The 17,524-nt window shown below is 44.0% G+C and overlaps 1 protein-coding gene across 2 annotated transcripts in view; it reads right to left on the minus strand.

Annotated features, from left to right (window-relative positions):
• Nucleotides 1-573: 573 nt before the first annotated feature.
• prex1 (phosphatidylinositol-3,4,5-trisphosphate-dependent Rac exchange factor 1) overlaps nt 574-17,524 on the minus strand; it is a 77,053-nt gene continuing 60,102 nt past the window's right edge. Inside the window, exons 24-41 of one of the 2 annotated variants that reach the window (XM_070909962.1) lie at nt 17,181-17,391; nt 15,583-15,868; nt 14,704-14,922; nt 11,306-11,394; nt 10,705-10,787; nt 9,570-9,660; nt 9,298-9,426; nt 9,155-9,196; nt 8,074-8,291; nt 7,722-7,824; nt 5,511-5,654; nt 4,361-4,475; nt 3,521-3,587; nt 3,318-3,362; nt 2,474-2,649; nt 2,125-2,227; nt 1,415-1,482; nt 574-1,300 (exon numbers count right to left, since the gene is read on the minus strand). In XM_070909962.1, coding sequence (XP_070766063.1) covers nt 1,258-1,300; nt 1,415-1,482; nt 2,125-2,227; nt 2,474-2,649; nt 3,318-3,362; nt 3,521-3,587; nt 4,361-4,475; nt 5,511-5,654; nt 7,722-7,824; nt 8,074-8,291; nt 9,155-9,196; nt 9,298-9,426; nt 9,570-9,660; nt 10,705-10,787; nt 11,306-11,394; nt 14,704-14,922; nt 15,583-15,868; nt 17,181-17,391 — 2,232 coding nt within the window. In that variant the 3' untranslated portion in view covers nt 574-1,257. The remainder of the gene's footprint in view (nt 1,301-1,414; nt 1,483-2,124; nt 2,228-2,473; nt 2,650-3,317; nt 3,363-3,520; nt 3,588-4,360; nt 4,476-5,510; nt 5,655-7,721; nt 7,825-8,073; nt 8,292-9,154; nt 9,197-9,297; nt 9,427-9,569; nt 9,661-10,704; nt 10,788-11,305; nt 11,395-14,703; nt 14,923-15,582; nt 15,869-17,180; nt 17,392-17,524) is intronic. The other variant, XM_070909963.1, reaches the window with a different exon arrangement.

Here is a 17,524-nt window from a genome sequence, read left to right on the forward strand (position 1 = left end):
AGTCCCAAGGCGATGTAAAAACCAATTTAAAAATCTAAATAATGTCGTAGTTAACGGAAGGCATTCCTTCAACTAGCACATTTGAATTAATATATTAATAATTTAACAATGATTCAATATCCCAACCTGTTGACTTGGCTGCTAACTGACTAGCAGCCGTGTATAGTTTGCTTCAGCTTCCTTTGTCTCCATTCTTATTAGCTAGCTTCTGTTCATCTTCCCTCCGCTGCTCTCCCTGAAGATCAATGTAACACTTCCTGACGTGATAAAAGACCATACGTATAAATAAAATACACAAGCAGTTACGTCTAAAAAGAATGGCATGCCACTGGTCCTTTAAATACTGTTCACTACGTAGGCTGGAATGTTTTTAGATTCTTTAATACCTGATATAGTATAAGTGAGGGATAAAAATGCTCCTTCCGGACGACACAATAAATAACTATCCTTCATATAGTGCAGTAATACAGTACTCACACTAAACCTACAGTAATTGCACAGTAACCACATGCAACGGGCTGAAGAAAGAACAGCCGCACCCCGCCCGCCCCCCCCCCCCCCCATCATCCGTCTTTTCATCTGTCCCTCAATCCCTACTTCCACCTCTCTTTTCTGACTTTCTTCATCTATTCAGCCAGCTAACACACACACACACACACACACGAATACCGGGGTATTCAAGTGTTCTGCTTCCCTCGTGGGTCCGAACACTGAGCACTTGGGGGAGCACCAGCCCAGACAGAGAAAGAGACAGCTCTCTGGAGTTGCAGTCCAAGGCAAAAAAAAACGGATAACATCTGCATTTAGGGTGACAGTCGGCTACAGGTAGTTTGGTTAATCCAGTTAATAATAAGAGCTTGGTTATGAGCGCAATCACCGTGGAGGTCGTCTCAAACTGGCAGCTCCCTTTCACTTGTGTTTTTGCACCAAGTCATTCATCCAGCCAAAGCGATAGTACTTCTATCTGGGTGGCTCCCCAGCATAACAGTAGAGGATTCGTCTTGAGCTTCAGGCTGCATCAGTCTCACAGTAGGTGCTCCCTGGTAATTGGCATTAGTCATTTGTAGGGTCTTGTTTAGGCCCTATGTTGCACCGAAGACTCTAGTGGTATCCATGGTGGAATGATCCCTGTGTAACTAGGGCAGTGGGGTGGGGTGGGGTGGGGGGGAGTGGTGAGACTCGCACTCTTTTGTTTCTGTCATCCCTCATCATATCGTCCTCTTCCACACTGACCCTTTCTCTGAAGCGGCGGTTTCCTTAGAGTTCTCCATCTGACGGTGGCAAACACAGCTTGAAGAGCCTGTTGAGACAGACACAAATGCAAATGAGGGGACTCCAGCTTGTCCAAGACCATAAATGGTTGAATGTATTGATGGCATGGGAAGAGGTGCCTGGAAGTGGTTTTGTGCAGTACCTTGGGAATGAAGGAGGCATCTGGTCCATTACTTTGAGATTTTTAGCAGAGAGCTCAACTCTTGCCCCCTGGTAGAAGAGAAAACATGTGCTATGAGCTCCACAATGACCATATTGCAGTGAGCTCAAATTCCCTGAACGGCTGGGTCATCCAAAAACCTACAAAGGATTTGATGTATTTTCGTTATTGTTTGATATGATTTTGCCAAAGGCCTCCAGGAAGTTAGATTTTGTTGTTGAGGTGAGAGAAATGTACGATCACAATAGTTACTCTTGCTGTATATGCACTCTAATTCAAGTATTATCATAATGGTAATATAATTATTACTATTTATTGACTTTCAGAAAAATGGTACCGTGACAATATGATCATACCGTGTTATCATTATCATTTACAAATTTTAGTGCTTTAATAATAATAATAATAATAGCACATTGTATTTAAAAACAAACAAAAACGTTGCTGTGTCTGGAGTTTTGTCTGATGTCATGTATTAAAGTGGAAAATAGTATTTATGTGATTTCTGTATCCCTTTTTTATATTGTGACATACATCAATATCACTTTGTGCACTTATTTTTGCCCAGTTCTTACTAAAATGATTTCTGTGTGCAAAGTGCAAAGAAAGTACACCTCAGCAGGGAGGCCCTACAGCCTCCTGAGGGATCTCTACGGGACCTCAGTCTGAGATCAGCTGCCCCTGAGGTTTACCTGTTTGCGCATTATATCCATGGTCTGCATGATGCAGCGCGGCATGAGGCCGTGGTTCCTGGCTAAGATCATTGCCTGCTCCAGCGTCACATTTAAGGTACATCTGCAGAGAACAAAAAGGGCAAAAGGTCAGCGCCGCGTGTGCCTCTCTAACAAACACACTAACGGGGTTATCCATACGTGCGCCTGCCAGGACACCTTGACGTAGAAGCGAATTCAGACAGTGAGGCGAGGCTGCACTTTCGAGGTTCAGTGGTGCATGTCATTCGCCGTGTTAATCTTTATTCCAGCTGACAGTCTAGTGGTACTACACGAGCAGTATAATAATGTGGCGTGGCGCCAGGCTGACCTCTGCATGCCGGTGCCACACATGGTGATGTGGCAGGCTCCCAGGCGGTTACACAGCTCGGAGGACACACTCAGCACGCTGACACCTGACGGGTGGCCTTGGGCGCTCGGGCGCACGTTGACGTAGGACTGCATTAGCCGACAGAGGTCGTCCAGCGTGTTGAGGGGTCGCAGCAGCTGTGAGGGGGAGACAGTGAAGGTCGGAGAGGGCCAGCGGTTAAATGGACTGCTGGCTAAATGACACAATACAATATCACGGACGCGGCCATCTTAACAAGTCACTTAGACTACTACGGAGTGTTAAAATGTATAATTTATAATTTCTTCAGTTCTGTCAATGCTGTCAAGACGAGTGACAGTATAAGGACATAAGCAGCCCAAAATAAAACAGTAATATCAATTAAATTTGAGAAATATAAGATGGAAATTGTGAAAAAGTCGATTTGTATTAGACACGTTTCACGATCTCGCACCACTTGGTATATTTCTAATACTCAGTACTAGATTAAGTAGAGTAACTGCCTTGTTAAGATGGCGCACCAGCAGAAAACCATCAAAAATAACACAAAGAGGTTTAACTCTTTGCAGTCTTGATGAAAACCTGAGAATAAAGCTTTCTATATTGAAACTACTGTATATTCTACTTAGCTTTATTCACTGGAATCTATTTCAGCTACAGTCAGTTTGGGACACTAGAACTTTCTTTCTAATCTAATCATCGCTGAGGTTCAAATGGAAGCAGTTCACAATGTGTCGAGCGTCGAGGTTAGTTGGAGTTAATGGGGTAGTCTTGAGGAGCTAGTGGGGATTTCCAGCGGAGGGAACAGGACACCAGTTCATCTTACTTTTGAAATGCTTGGTTGAAGGTCTCTAACTTCAAGGCCCAGTATCTGTGCTTGCATTTATATTCAGTCACAACATTATATAAAAAAAATGACTCATGTTACAAGAACAGGATATAAGTTACGTGATAAAAGACCATATAGACTGTACTGTCCGCAGCAAAAGCAGCAAAATAGGAAACATGTCAGAATAAGTGTATATTTACCTGGTCTATCTTCATGGCTGTGGTGTTCGAGTCTGTAGGGAGATTGGACTTCTCCAAATAGAAAGCCCTGTTAGGACAAAAGCGTATCTATTTCAGTTCGAAAAACTCTCCATCTTGTTTGGAAATCTACAGATTTTTCTCCTCTGAGTCACTTTGCGCGAGAGCTGAGTCATCCAGCATCCAGAGTGCTTCACTTTATAGAATATGCATCTGCTATGGTACATATTTAATCATTTATTGATGTTGCGTGAGGCATTTCGTGGGATTTAGACGTGCACATATCAGAAGTCATGACCATACTGACAGGCTATTAGAAAGACATGAATATATTAATAAACAATAATGAAAGTAGAAAAGAATGGAAATAAATACACACATTCATATATGCAACTCTGTAAAACTTTATAAATTGAAAACACTTTTTATCTATTTATTTCTTTTTAAACATCTTATCCTGTACAATGTATTTCGACCTGTTAACCAAACTCATATCAAAGGTGGTTGAATAAATCAGTCGAGCATGTTGGCAAAAGCGTAACTCAAGCATGCTGATGCAAACATGCTGATGTTTGAGAAACGGTAGATCTGAAGGAGTCATTTGGCAAAATCCCGTTGGTCGATGCGGGACTTTGTCAGGCACAGGTCTAGATAAATGATACAGTTCTCACCTTGAAAAATTCTAGACCTTGAAAACAGTTCAAAGAAAAGTGAAACAGCAATCGAAGCGTGGTTTCTGCTTATGCAACACCACAGGGCGAACTCTCCCTTTAAGGTGAAATATATCCTGAGTGCTAGTGAGTAAGCCACTGGAGGGCTGTGATGCAGTGTAGCATAGCGTACCTGAGTCTGCGGTAGTAGGCCTTGACCTTCTCTAGTGAGACAGCGTTGGTGCGCTGCTGGAACTCCTCCATGGCTGCGTACTCCTGCTGGGACGCTCCCTCTGGACGCTCCAGCGCTGGATACAACAGGAAGGAGGCATTGAGATCAGCATGCATGGGCACACATTTATATGATCCCATATTTTCATGCATCCTCAAACTTTCTTTCCCGTCCCTTTAAACCTCATCCTCATCATCCCTGACACTAACGTGAACATCATTTGAATGTAAAAAGTCAGGATTGCCCAAAATCTCCTTACTTTATTGGATTTTTTGTTTTGTTTTTGGGGACACGTGGCTCTCACACATATAGCCACACACTCACACAAACTTCAGCATCTGCAATATCATAAGGTGTCCCATACTTCCCCCCAAAGCTGCAATAAAGACTATTTTCCAGTAGGTGGCAATGTTCATACATCCACAGGTCTACACTGCTGAATGGCTCTGAAGATGTGTAGCAGCACTCTGTTGCACACTGAAGTACATGGGAACAATATCAGCTTTCTCATTGGGTTAGTGTTCCAACTGGCACTTGTCTATGGAAAATTAATGGCAATTTGGCAGACAGGCGTGATGCATAATGCCATCAGTTCATACGAGGCCAGCTGAAACTGATGGAGAACTAAAAGGAGCATGGCAGCAAAGGCGGGTTGTTTTAAATGGCCAATGAAAGGCTCAGATCTACCGGAAACTTAATAAAGGCATGTAAAGCTATCAGGGAATGTGTACGAGAGGCTAAGAGACCCAAATGCACTGAGAGTGTTTTTAAATTCAATGTATAGTGCATGTGAGTGATTTTCATGTCCCCTGCGTTCAATACAACCCTCCCTGAATTTGTCTCCATTGACTCTAACAGTGTGATGTGCATTTGAGTAACGTCAAGCAGCAACAGCTGGCACAAAATGCTAAGAATCCTGTTTATCGGATAATGTCTAACTTAAACCATCGTTTTAAGTTCTTGCTTAAACTAAAAATCTGTATAAAACAATTGCTTTGGAACTCTATTGTAACTAACTAACTATTGCCACTCTTGTGTTATGCTATGCCCGTCTCCACACTGGACTTCCAGTTTTCACAGCTTCTCCAGCTCAGTTCTGTCCCAGTCTTACCCCTTGTGAAGAGGACGGTGTGGAGCTTGAGGCTGCCTCCATTTTGCAGGCGACTGGGCAGCTCACTGAAGTGACAGCTGTCCAGATACAGGGTGACCCTCAGGGCCTGTCGGCTGCCGTCCACCTGGTAACACACTGGTGTGTCTGCAATACACACACACACACACACACACATAGACGGGGGAGATGTTAACAAGACTGCACCATTATACTTTTGGCACTCAACAAATGAAAATGTGAGGATCAGATATTTTGTTATGGCTCGTCTACACACTGAACTGTGTTTGTTTGGGTTTTCAAACCATGTCACATATAGAAAATTCAACATTAACAATAGCGTAAATAATAGTGAATTAATGGTGAAGTTTCACAGTGAACAGAAAAAGGACACGTGTGTGTGTGTGTGTGTGTGTGTTTGTGTGTGTGTACAACTTCTGCACCCTGGGATATATTTGCCAGTCAGAAGCTCTGTCATACTCCAGGTTTCCAAATGCCATTAAAAACAGCTCAGACATACTGCTGCATTAGTGAGCATCATAAATCATTTCAAATAATTAGAATTTTTTTCCAAACATGAGTTCATAAAACCACATTCACTGCAGGCGCATAGGAAACTCCATCCTGCCACGACTGAATGTGGACAACTCGCTGTGTCTCCAGCGTGGCTTCAGTTTAGCTTTGGCACTGCCAGAGTGAACAGCAATGGACTCTCTTTCATTTTAAATATCTTTCTGCACCTAAAATAATTGTAGTTTAAAATAACGTGTGTCACTTGTAAGCAGAGCAGTAACCTTTTCTAATTCTACAAACAATACATGGCTAGTAATAATCTATAAGTCTGAAGGTGAAGGTGCAGATCTCTGACATTTTCTGACTGTGGAACATGAGCAGTTCCTCAGAAAATGGAAAAGATGACCTTTACTGAGTCACCTCTAGGGTCAGCGCTCTTTCAAAGAGAACCTATCAAGCCACAATCCTATGGAATTGGCTGTGATGCTTCAGGCTGCACTCAGAGGCCTCAGACTCTGTGGTGCTTCCATGGCTCTATGACTCCACCCTAACTACTGTATGGCTCCCAGCTTGCCAAAGATGCTATTAGCAGATCAATACTGTTGAATGGTTGCTGCCGCCACAAACCACCTGCCTGCACTGCAGCAGTCAGAGCATAAAATGCAATTTCAGCAAGGCAGTTTGGTTAAGAACATCAGAGTGATTGGGTCTGCACACTCGCATATATTCCTCTGTCGTAATAATACATAATGAATAAGTGCTGTGTGAATTACCAAGTCAATATGTGCATTGCTTTGCATGTCCGTGCACAATATATGCATGTGTACACGGCACACTTTTTCGCTGCTGAGCGTAAACCTATAATAGCAAATCCCTGCTTCTTCCATAGCTTTGCCTCCAAAAATGGGAAGTGCATGTTCTGCTTTTCCTTTGAGCGGCAATCTCTGCTGGCCATATTGAGGCAGCTGAAAAGAGACCTGATTCAGGATGCAGCCGTCCTTTGTATCTGCTGGCTTTAAGGCTTCTGGTAGCCAGAAGCACATTCAGTGAGTGAAGATACTGAGGTTATTAAAGGCACAAATGTGCCCAGTTCTTAAACTTTATATACAGTCATGTCAAGACGCTCACAACGCCTTACTACGAACAACCTGGGTGCATCCTCAGTTGAAACTACTGCAGTACGCTATTGTATTCCAATGCTTACTCTGAAATAAATGTGACCTTCAGCGGTTTGGCGGGACGCATTCAAACCACAAAATAAATGTGCCATTTTCGTGCTCCAAAATAATATTTCTCTATTACCGCACATGCTGCGTTTGGTGCTAGAATATTACATATGTGTATGAGTACCTAAACATACTGTATATCTATGGGTGCTTCCACCATATGTGTGGTAGTATTTCATGAGTCTCAGAGCCCCTCACAGCCTTTAATACAAGGACTTTAAGAGACTGAATGCTCTGCCATTGTTTAAGATGATTTATGGAGCCATTATAATGTTGTTTTAGCTCCCTATTCAGTCCCTCTCTACTGAAAAGAAAATGAAATCTGCGGCGGCAAAACGGCAATTTCACCCTCAATAGCTACCATACATCCACATAAGGGAACTTTATTCAGAGTTTTGTCAAACCATACAGCTGCTCATTAGCAGCAGTGTGGTTTGAATGGACCAAGTCAGTCTTTGTTGATAGAGTCACTTACTTGCGACTAGACACTCATCCTCCAGTTGCCTGAAGAACACAGTGACTTTGTCCAAGTCCAGCAGGGCCGCCTTGGTGTCTTCCAGCATGGTGCGCTCCTCTTTCTGCCGGAAGAGAGAAAGAAAGCTCAGAGGTCGCACCAGCAAGAGAGTTTTGATAGCTGGAAGACAGCTGCATGGCTAGAAAGCCCTGAAGACCCAGAAGAACAAGTGGATGATGCTTGCTGATGTTTGCATCAAATAAGACTTTCACTAAACATCCAATGTATGAAGCTGCATCACAAAGTGTGGCTGCATTAGAAAACCCGTTGGTTTGCCCTCCTTGACAAACGACAACAGAAAATCTGTCCTCACCAGGTGTGGCGCGAGCGTGGACTGGAAGTGCAGCAGCACGCCAATGACAGATATTTGCTCCAGCCACTTGCGGCTGGTCTCTTTGCCGTCCTCCTGGTACTCTCCAGCGTTGTTGAACCGCGACCGCAACGCTGCCAACAGCTGCTCCGCCAGCGTGCACAGGGCGCCCGCCGCTGCCTGGCAGAAGATCACATCCCGCCGCAACTGCAGAGACGTGTCTGGTGTTGGGGGGGGGGGGGGAGATGTTGATGTCAGACAGTGATGGAGAGAGTTCAGGGGGTACAGAGGGGGAGATTATGGGGAATGTCAGTAGGCAGAAGAGGGTCAGGCATCCCAACCTTTCACTGCAACCTTCCTCATTACACGTGTCCTGGAGTTGTTCCAACACACACACTTTATTCTATTAGCCTGCATCCCCTGAGAGGATATCTCCCATTAACTAGCACCATATGTCACTGTGCACAGTTCAAAGTGACTAGAGCATCATGTGGTCTGACACCAGCCCTCATTCCTGTACAAACATACAGAACAACTGGCCTCACCATGGATACGGTCTGATGTGCAAAATATATACTGGCAACTAAATAAATGTAAACATCTGCTTTATCTTCTGTAATACAGCAGATGTGACACACTTGGTATAGGGATTTTGTATTAGTTATTAGTGTTCGTTATTAATAGTGGACATGCATTGCCATCAAAATATGACCTCATTGAATGTTAAAAAAAAAAAAAAAAGTGTTCTTGACATTTTAAACAAATATTTTTGTTATAATTTAATCATCTTTGAAGATGTTTTAAGGACCTGCAGATGTCCTGATGTAGAACGGGCTGTATTTTCCCATGATGGATGATCTCATTTGCAAAGACCTCTAAACTGTTGGAATCATTTAAAATACTCCAGTTATGAGGCCTTTCCTGCTGCTTGACACTGAACTCCTCTCAGTGACTGCAAAGTCTTGACAACTCCTCTGGTTCTTTCATGGAAAATAAGAAGTGGGCTTTATTTGGTTTGATTATTCGCCGCCACCTTGCTCTGATGATGAACAGGTTTCTATTGAACACTGACATGTTACTCTACCTGTGCACTTAAGCAGAGCCAGGAGAAGCTGGTTCTTTCCATCTGCAGAGAAAGAAGGAAAAGAAGGAATGTAATTGTAATTGTATACGACCACATGTACATGTGTGCATGTGTGTGTGTGTGTGTGTGTGTTTTCCACTTACCATCCACAAATCTCTGCAGGCTCTCCACCAGGGTTTTGATAGAGTTGGGCAGGTTCCAAGGGTCCTCCTGGATGTTCTTGTGGATAATGTAACGGCAACGAACCGTCCAGTCTTCTGTTTGGCGGAACTCTGTTCACATAAAACCCAGGAATGTGAGAGTGTGTGTATCTGTTGTGTAACAGTTGTATTAATAGTGGCATGATGACACACCCTCTCACCTTTTAAGCCATAAACACACACATGCATGCGCACACACAGATATCAATATGTACCTGGTTGGCTGTGGTCAGAGTAGAAGTGCTTGGTCTCCTCACAGGCCTTGGCCATGACAGGTCCTTTGAGAAGGCTGTTGATGGAGTCAACCTGTGTGCAGAAATAAAGACAGACTGTAAGGCAATCAATCAGGCTCTGTCCTCTCTGTCCTTCGTCCTTATTCTACACATCTTTCTTCCTTTATTCTTCCTACTACCTCCTTTCTTTCTGTGTCATTCAAATACACACACACACACGCTCACAACTCTGCGATAGCTTCTGGCAAAGGTCTTTCAGCATTAACAACAACAAGGCTTGTGTTTGCAGCCCCCCCCACCCCCCGAGCTGCTGTTTACATGTGGAAAGAACTACAGCAGCCAAAGTGAGCGCACCCCACGGAGGAGTCAAAGGACTTCAAATGCTGGTGTGAGGAGATGAAAAGGTGGATGGATGGTTTTTAACTAGGTCCATTCCATATATCAGTGCGAATCTGTGTGTGTGAGCAAAAAGAGAGAAAGAGGGGCGTAAGGAGAGAAAGGAAGGAGATCAAGTGAAAGATGAGAGAGAAAACCAGGATCCTGACCAGAGGACAGAGAGCTCCACGAGGTAACGCAGCCCAGATGTTGACTGATTACTATCACCATCGTCTGTTCCAAAAGGTTTGGCTGAGATGGTGGGGGTTTAAGGCTGATACGTGTGTGTGTGTGTGTGTGTATTCTTGTTTCACTGTCTTTCAGTTTTAAATCTGATTTAAAAGTTAGGGAATCTCAGTTAGGTGTAGTTTTGGAATAAAGATTGTTAGCATTAGGGCCTCTAAATGACCCTTGAGCGCCTCCTTGTGGACAAATAAAACAGCCTGTTTCAGTAGGTTCATGATGCTGATAAACAGTTCAATTGAATTTATATTTTCTGCTCATTGCAGTTATAAAGTAGTTTCATGTAGGTGGAATAGCGGTAAATTGCATAATTAGTATTAGTATGTGATTGAAACCACGTCAGTTCACAGATATTGAGCTGAACTCAGACAAAGATTACTGTGATGTTTTGTTAAAATTAGGGGTTAGGGGAAACAGTTGGGGACGGTCTAGGATTCTACCGCACAAAACTTCCTAAAATAAATCCACTAAGCACTCTAAACTGAACCCCGGAACTGACCTGGTTGAAAAGGTGCTCCAGGCAGCCATGCAGCTTGTCCTGTTTGTCCGAGGGAATCCTCATGTCACACGGCAGCTCATCCCCTAGCAGCCCCAAAAAAAAAAGAAAAAAAAGAAAGAAAGAAAGAAACCACACATTTGGACGTCAGCATTTTAAGAGTTAACGCTGATAAAAAAAAAAAACATAGTGATAAACAGCAGTGGACACATAGTTGGCTCACGGCACAAAAATGTGGCTGCAGGGGTTATGAAATGTTGTGTCTAAAATATCTGACCACAGTCATCTCCAAGAAATATTTCTCTGCTCTGAAAGCATGACATATGATAAACATTATGACAAACTAAAGAGGAGTCACAAGTCGACAAATACTGATCAGTTATAATGTGAATCTCCATTATTTCTTGTCCTTGTTTGACACAAGGACGCATGTATTTGCTTCAGCCTAGCTTATGTTGAATCCACTTCGCGGTGTCGTCTGTTTGGACAGTGCAATGCATTTTTCTGGTGAATCAATTGAAATCCAATCAAAAATGTACAGTTCTGCATAAAAAGCCATATTTACAAATGGACAGAAACGCTGCATTTCCTTTCTCTCCTTTACCTGATCCCATCTCGTCACTCCCCAGGTAAGAGCTGTTACTTCGCACACTGGTGTAGGACAGGACTGAATCTCTGTTGCTGTTGCATTCGCTGTAATAATACACACACATACACACACACACACACACAAATGCACACAGTTAAAATGCATTATCAAGCAAAGGGTTCATTCCGTTCTTAAACCACAGAGAGGATTTGGAAAGCTGCGTCTTGTAATTATGCTGCCAAATAATCCTTCTGATTGTAAATGCCTTTTCTGATTTACAGTATGTGAGACCAAAGGTAATTAAATGTTTCTCACAGCAACAACCGCCGCTGGTTTACAAAGAGAAGCATTCAGCAAACTGTTGCTGCAGTTAAGTCCCAAACATCTGACTGATAATAAAAGTGTACATTAGACTTAAACACTTTTATATACACACATTCTTCATTCAGTGCTGCCAGGGTGTTGGAGCTCAGTTGTCAGTGTATTCCTTCACACTGGTGTGTGCGGAGAACTTCAACCTGCCTAAGACCGTTTTGTTAAATGACATAGGCTGGTATTTATAGTCATACGTCTACGTGATTCAACATGATTACCGGGAGCGTGTGGAAGATTTATGTGGCTCAAATTATACATGGCTTCAAGTGAGCACGATTGCAGTCCCCTCAGAGGAGCTCTGAATGATTCACAAGCTGAATTACCATGACAAATGGCCTACGAGCAACTACGAGCTACAAAACGACAACACTGGCTTTGTCTTCCTCTGCCATTTCCAGACTTGGCTGGATGACAAAGCGGGGGAGCAGGGGGTGGATATCACCTGCCGGGTTATTCTGTGGTCCCTAATGTGTGTGTGTGTGTGTGAGTGTGTGTTTGTGGTGGTAAGGGGGGGGGGGGGGGGTTGGCTGGCTACCTCAGAGCCGCTACAATTATTGGGAGAGAGTTAATATAACCGTCTTTTAGTAGTTTGGCTTGAATTCTCTGCTGGCTTTCGTTCACACACGCCCACACAAACGCACCGTGTTACACTCACACTAATGTGTGCGTTCGCACAAGTAAATCTAGTAAAAGTTTTTGTCTTTGTACTCTTTTCCTCCATCCACTCCCTCTAATCATACTTAAAGCCTCCCGTTGTGATTCTCTTTATTTGCTGCCTAATATACACATAATTCCCTCTCTCCCTATGTGTCCTGTATTATTCCCCTTCTGGCTATCAGCTTCTGCATGGGGAGTTGTGTTTTCCATCTGAATTCAGAGACATACACACACACACACACACACACACACACACACACAAGGTGATTTCCAAGTTTAGCCACAAGCCTCCTGCCAATTGTGTGAGCTCCACTGTGACAATTATCTTGCTTGTAGTAGCGGATCTGGCCTAAACCCAAACCCCACACACACACACACACACACACACACACACACACACACACACACACACACACACACACACACACACACAGTTCACACTTCAAATACATGTGTATACTGGGTGATGTATTCACAGCCTTAAATACAGGTGAGAAGGCACACATTGGGATCCCAGTAAAAACTCATTAACAGCCTCCTCTCTGAGGCCATGTCCCATTTGCATACTGTCTAGTGTTATATGTAGTAATCACGCTCGATTAAGGATACTACAAATGCCAGCATGTAGATTAAAACCACTTGAATTTTGAGTGTGGTGTTGATGGACATATTGTCCCACAAAGAGCTACTTATCTGTTAAAATGCTGAAACAAATTTGAACGTCGGTGCGACAGCTTCAGGAACATTCCCGAAAAACAAACACATGTTAAATAACTGTGAACAAATTTGACTTGTGCGATGTGTTAAAGCTGGGATGGTGCATTTCTAAATTCATATACGGTCAGTGACATCTTGAGCAAGCTGGTTTGTCTAAGGAAGCCAAAATGAAATGACAGCCTGTATTGGATTGATTTTGAGTGTTAAGGAAACAGAAGAGATGAATGGGACTACTTGAAATGTTAAGCGGCGGAGGAAGATCAATCACGGGTTGTCACTCGAGATGCATTCTGAAGCCAGGAGGGAACTGTAATCTGTCTCAGGCGGATCTGGACACACATATATCTGAATACAAGAAAAAAGGGTCTTAAGAGGGCCACACACACACACACACACACACAGGGGTGCGCACTTGAGAGCCAGCGATTTATGACAGACACCAGTACCAGAGTTTAGAACAAACCGATTGAACTATAATTTCTTCACGCTCTCTTTCTCGGTCTCTGTTTTTCTCTCTTTGACCCCTTGTGTTTCTCTGTGCGTGGAAGCCAATCTCTTCTGTCCTTGTTCTCACATTATGTTCCTGACAAGCTGTACTCGGCCAGTGACCTCCAACTGCTGAGCTCTGCTTTGGTCTGTCACCACCTCGGGCTTTAATGTCCGATTCTCTCAGCCTGACTCAAGAAAGGATTCACCGCCCGCCACTGAAACACAGTAGCACTTCAAATCACATCCAAAATTTCACAAGTGGCACTATTCAGACACATTTGCCGTGCAGCCTTTTGCTGCTAGTATTTTTCTCCCACTGGGCTTCAAAACCCTGAGTAAACACCTCACAGTGTGTCAGAGTGTGTGAGTGCGCCGCACACACACACACAACAGCCTACATTTTACTTTACATTTTATTGCGATGAGGTAGTCGCGTTTCACATGGCGTGGCCGGGCCTTAATGACAGAGTGGGTGAGGAGGCCGCGCCCCAAACATTTGGCTCTATTATACACCAGCCCACCACACCAACAACCAATAACTACATCTTAGTGGGTGGTGGAGGGTGGGGCTCAGTGGAGCACTGCCCAGTGAACTGTGCACACACACACTCTCTTCTCTCTCTCTCTCTCTCACACACACACACACACACACACACACACACACACACACACACACACACAGAAACATCTGAATGAACTCACAACAAGCAAATGACATAACCAGATCTGACCGAGACATTTTGAAGTCATTTTTAGCCCTCGATCTTGGTTAAAATGGCAACATCTGGAATGAATTTTAGCCTCCAAAGGGAGCAGCATTATGGGTTTGTAGAGTAAAGAGGGAGTTTGAATGTTGATCATGCTTTATAGTCCACAGTTAGAAATCCAGGTGTGGACAAGGGTGTCCCCCGTCTCCTTTCTTGTGTTTTATAAAGATGCTGCTACACCAGGTTAACATTTTTTCCGAACATTTACAATTAATTGATCTTTATAACAGGCAGCTTATTGAGGAAAGAATGACAATATGATTCTAAATTATTAAATTGAATGGATTCAAACATCAGAGGTTTTGAGCTACTACGGTCTCAGTTTGGAGATTTCTAAGCCTGATAAATCATAACCAGGTTATTCTAATATCAACAATTTTCCTTTGAGGCACAGCCATTAACCATTACCTGTAGGAGTCCCTGTAGCTCATCGTGTCATGGCCAGAGTCTTCCTGGTCCTCCTCGTTCACCTTGAAGCAGACCCTTTTAATACCGCCTTGCTCCACCTTGTCCTGGTCACAGCCATCCTCACAGGGGGCCAGAGCGGGTGGCTGACCCGGCTCATAAATCGGAGGCTCCCCACCCTCCCCTTGGAGTTGCGTGGGCTCTGTGATAGACGACAAGAGGCTAAAGGGAAAAAAAAGGGAAGGGTTATTACACAATTTGCAGCATTTAGTACAATACATTTTTTGCGGTATATTTTTTATAATTTTTAAATAATTCAAAATGTATTGATGGCTTTAAAAATACAAAGTACATTGGAATTAAATCCTTCAAATAATCAATCAAACATAAACGTCTATTCATCCACGATCACACCCCTTCCTCGGCACAGGCACACAATATTTGTCTCTTTCTCTTGATGTTATCCTGGCCTCACTCTCTGTTCCTGTGCTGGGCCCGGCCCATAAATATTTGGGGCCTGAAGAATGTTCCTTTTGTAAATCCTCAGCTTTAAACAAGGCAAAGGGCAGACAGACAAACTGAAGCTGACGAACAGCCTCAGGAGGCTGGTGTGGGGATAACAGCTCCTCGCTTTTTATGCAGAGATCTCTAAATGTCACTGTGAAGGCTACAAAAATAGTCTACACACATAGAAATACCAGCGGAAAGCCAATATTTGATAACAGCACCAGATGCATAGAGCTTTTTCTGAATGGATATGAGTAAACACTTTACTTTTCATTTGATAGATGTCATCATGGGGGTAAAGATAAGAGACTTAGAGCCATAGCCACGAGGAAATACCATTCAAAGGTGGAACATAAAAGGAGGATCAAAACTTACACATCTATCTGAGCAACATACTGCCTCATCTCCCTCACAGCGACGTCCAGGCGGCTATACAAATAAATGTAGGCATCCTGAGTCTCTGTGTCTTCCTGTTTGAGCAGGAAGCTCAACCCGCCTTCCCCATGGCCACCCCGCCGACTGTCCATCAACCCCTCGCCTCCATCCACGGTCACCTCCCCGCTGCTGTCCGCCTCGTCCCCTTCCAGGCCAGAGCAGTTCCAGGAAGGAGCTCCCATGCTGGTCACGCAGTGCTGGGTGTGGGACATGGGGTTCAGTTGTGCTACAGGAGAGGAGAGGGGAGACAGTGAGAATAAACAACATGTTTGCAGTGGATAAATGAAACAGACTTCACTCTCTGACAATCATATCTACCCCAGATGTTCAAAACCCGATGAAGTAACACTCTTGTTCTCTGTTCTCCATTTAGACTTGATGAAAAACAACTTCTTAAAGGGCACTTATGCAACTGATATGCACAGCGAGAGCAGGATGCAAAACTGTTTACTTGGGTTGAATGCCAAACTAAGCTGCAATAACCCGAGACACCCCAAAACTGCAGACAGATTAAGTTGCAACTTGCAATGAACCCAGGGTGGGGACTATTAGTACACAGCGCACATTATGATTAAATAGAGAAGCCCGTGTGCAATTTATGTACATTCCACACATACCTTTAAAACACAGGGTATGGTGCTAGAAAAGTTTGTATCACCTCAGGTAATAAGCCTTGTAATTCCATTTCTGTTTCTGATTGCAACATTAAAGGCTAGCGTCTTGTCTCTAGAGAAAACATCATCTCCATGGCTGCTGGCCGGCTGAGCCTGCAGAGCGCGCACTGAAAAACACCAGAGCTGAACATCTTGTCGGTACAACTGCGAGGCAGATGTCTGACTTGCAGCTGGTGCTGAGAGGAAAGCTGAGGACGAGGCACCCAACAACAATGCAAGCAACGCCAACTGTCTGCTGTCTAGACAGCTGTGTTGCATTTTCATCTTTGCTGAGAGGTGGGGGAGTTCAGCAGCCAAGTCTAAAGACTATTAATTAAGTTTGGGCCATATAGACAGAAGACAGGATACTTCTTTCTGTCACTATGGATAAAGTATTTCCTATTATTTTGCCCTCTAATTGAAATGATTCCTTGGCGAGGGTACACACTCTTTTTTTTCTCTCCCCTTTGACCTCTGCAGCAGCAGCAGCATTGAGTGAACGGCACACATTCCTACGCTGCCTTGAGGCACCATCTTTGCTGACATCATTCATTCACTTCTCATGTCAATAACATGAGTATGGCCTGGGGCTAATGGAGTCTTAATGGCAAACCACTCATCTAATTTACTATGGGAATCCTTTTTGAGACCCAATGGCTGCTGTGGGAAGCTGGTGTTGACATTCCCTTCCCTGTGCTGCGGGATTGAAATGGTCACGGAGGGCAATTTGTCAAAATTATCATTGAGCTGGTGTTAAGTGGGTTAAGCTGTATTATCATAAAGGAAACGGATCCCGGTGAAGCTTAGTTTAAGCAGTGCATATGTGACTAATACGAGATTGTACTAATATTCAAGTCTTATTGGATACAGGCGTGTCCCCTCTACCTTGGTCGGGATCCAGGCCAAACAGGGAGTTCTTGCGCCCGAAGCGGATGCTGAAAGTCCTGCCGGCAGAGGTAGTGCTCTTGGGATAGGAGACCTGCATGAAGTTAACGTGGCAGTTGGTGGGAACAAAGTCCATGCAGCCCAGTGGGTGAGGGCGAACGCCGGCCTGCCTGAAGGAGGGCCACGCCTTGTTCCTCAGCTCCTGGGCAAACTGGGTGAAAAAGGGGAAAAATGATGGGGAGCAGGACACAGACAGGGTTCGACCTATTTTCCCATCCCACCAAAGAGCCTCTCTTAGCCGTTATAAAAGCATTAAAAAGCATGGCTGTGAGGAGGCTAATGCA

This window comes from Enoplosus armatus, chromosome 8, assembly GCF_043641665.1.
Source record: "Enoplosus armatus isolate fEnoArm2 chromosome 8, fEnoArm2.hap1, whole genome shotgun sequence".
NCBI lineage: Eukaryota > Metazoa > Chordata > Actinopteri > Centrarchiformes > Enoplosidae > Enoplosus > Enoplosus armatus.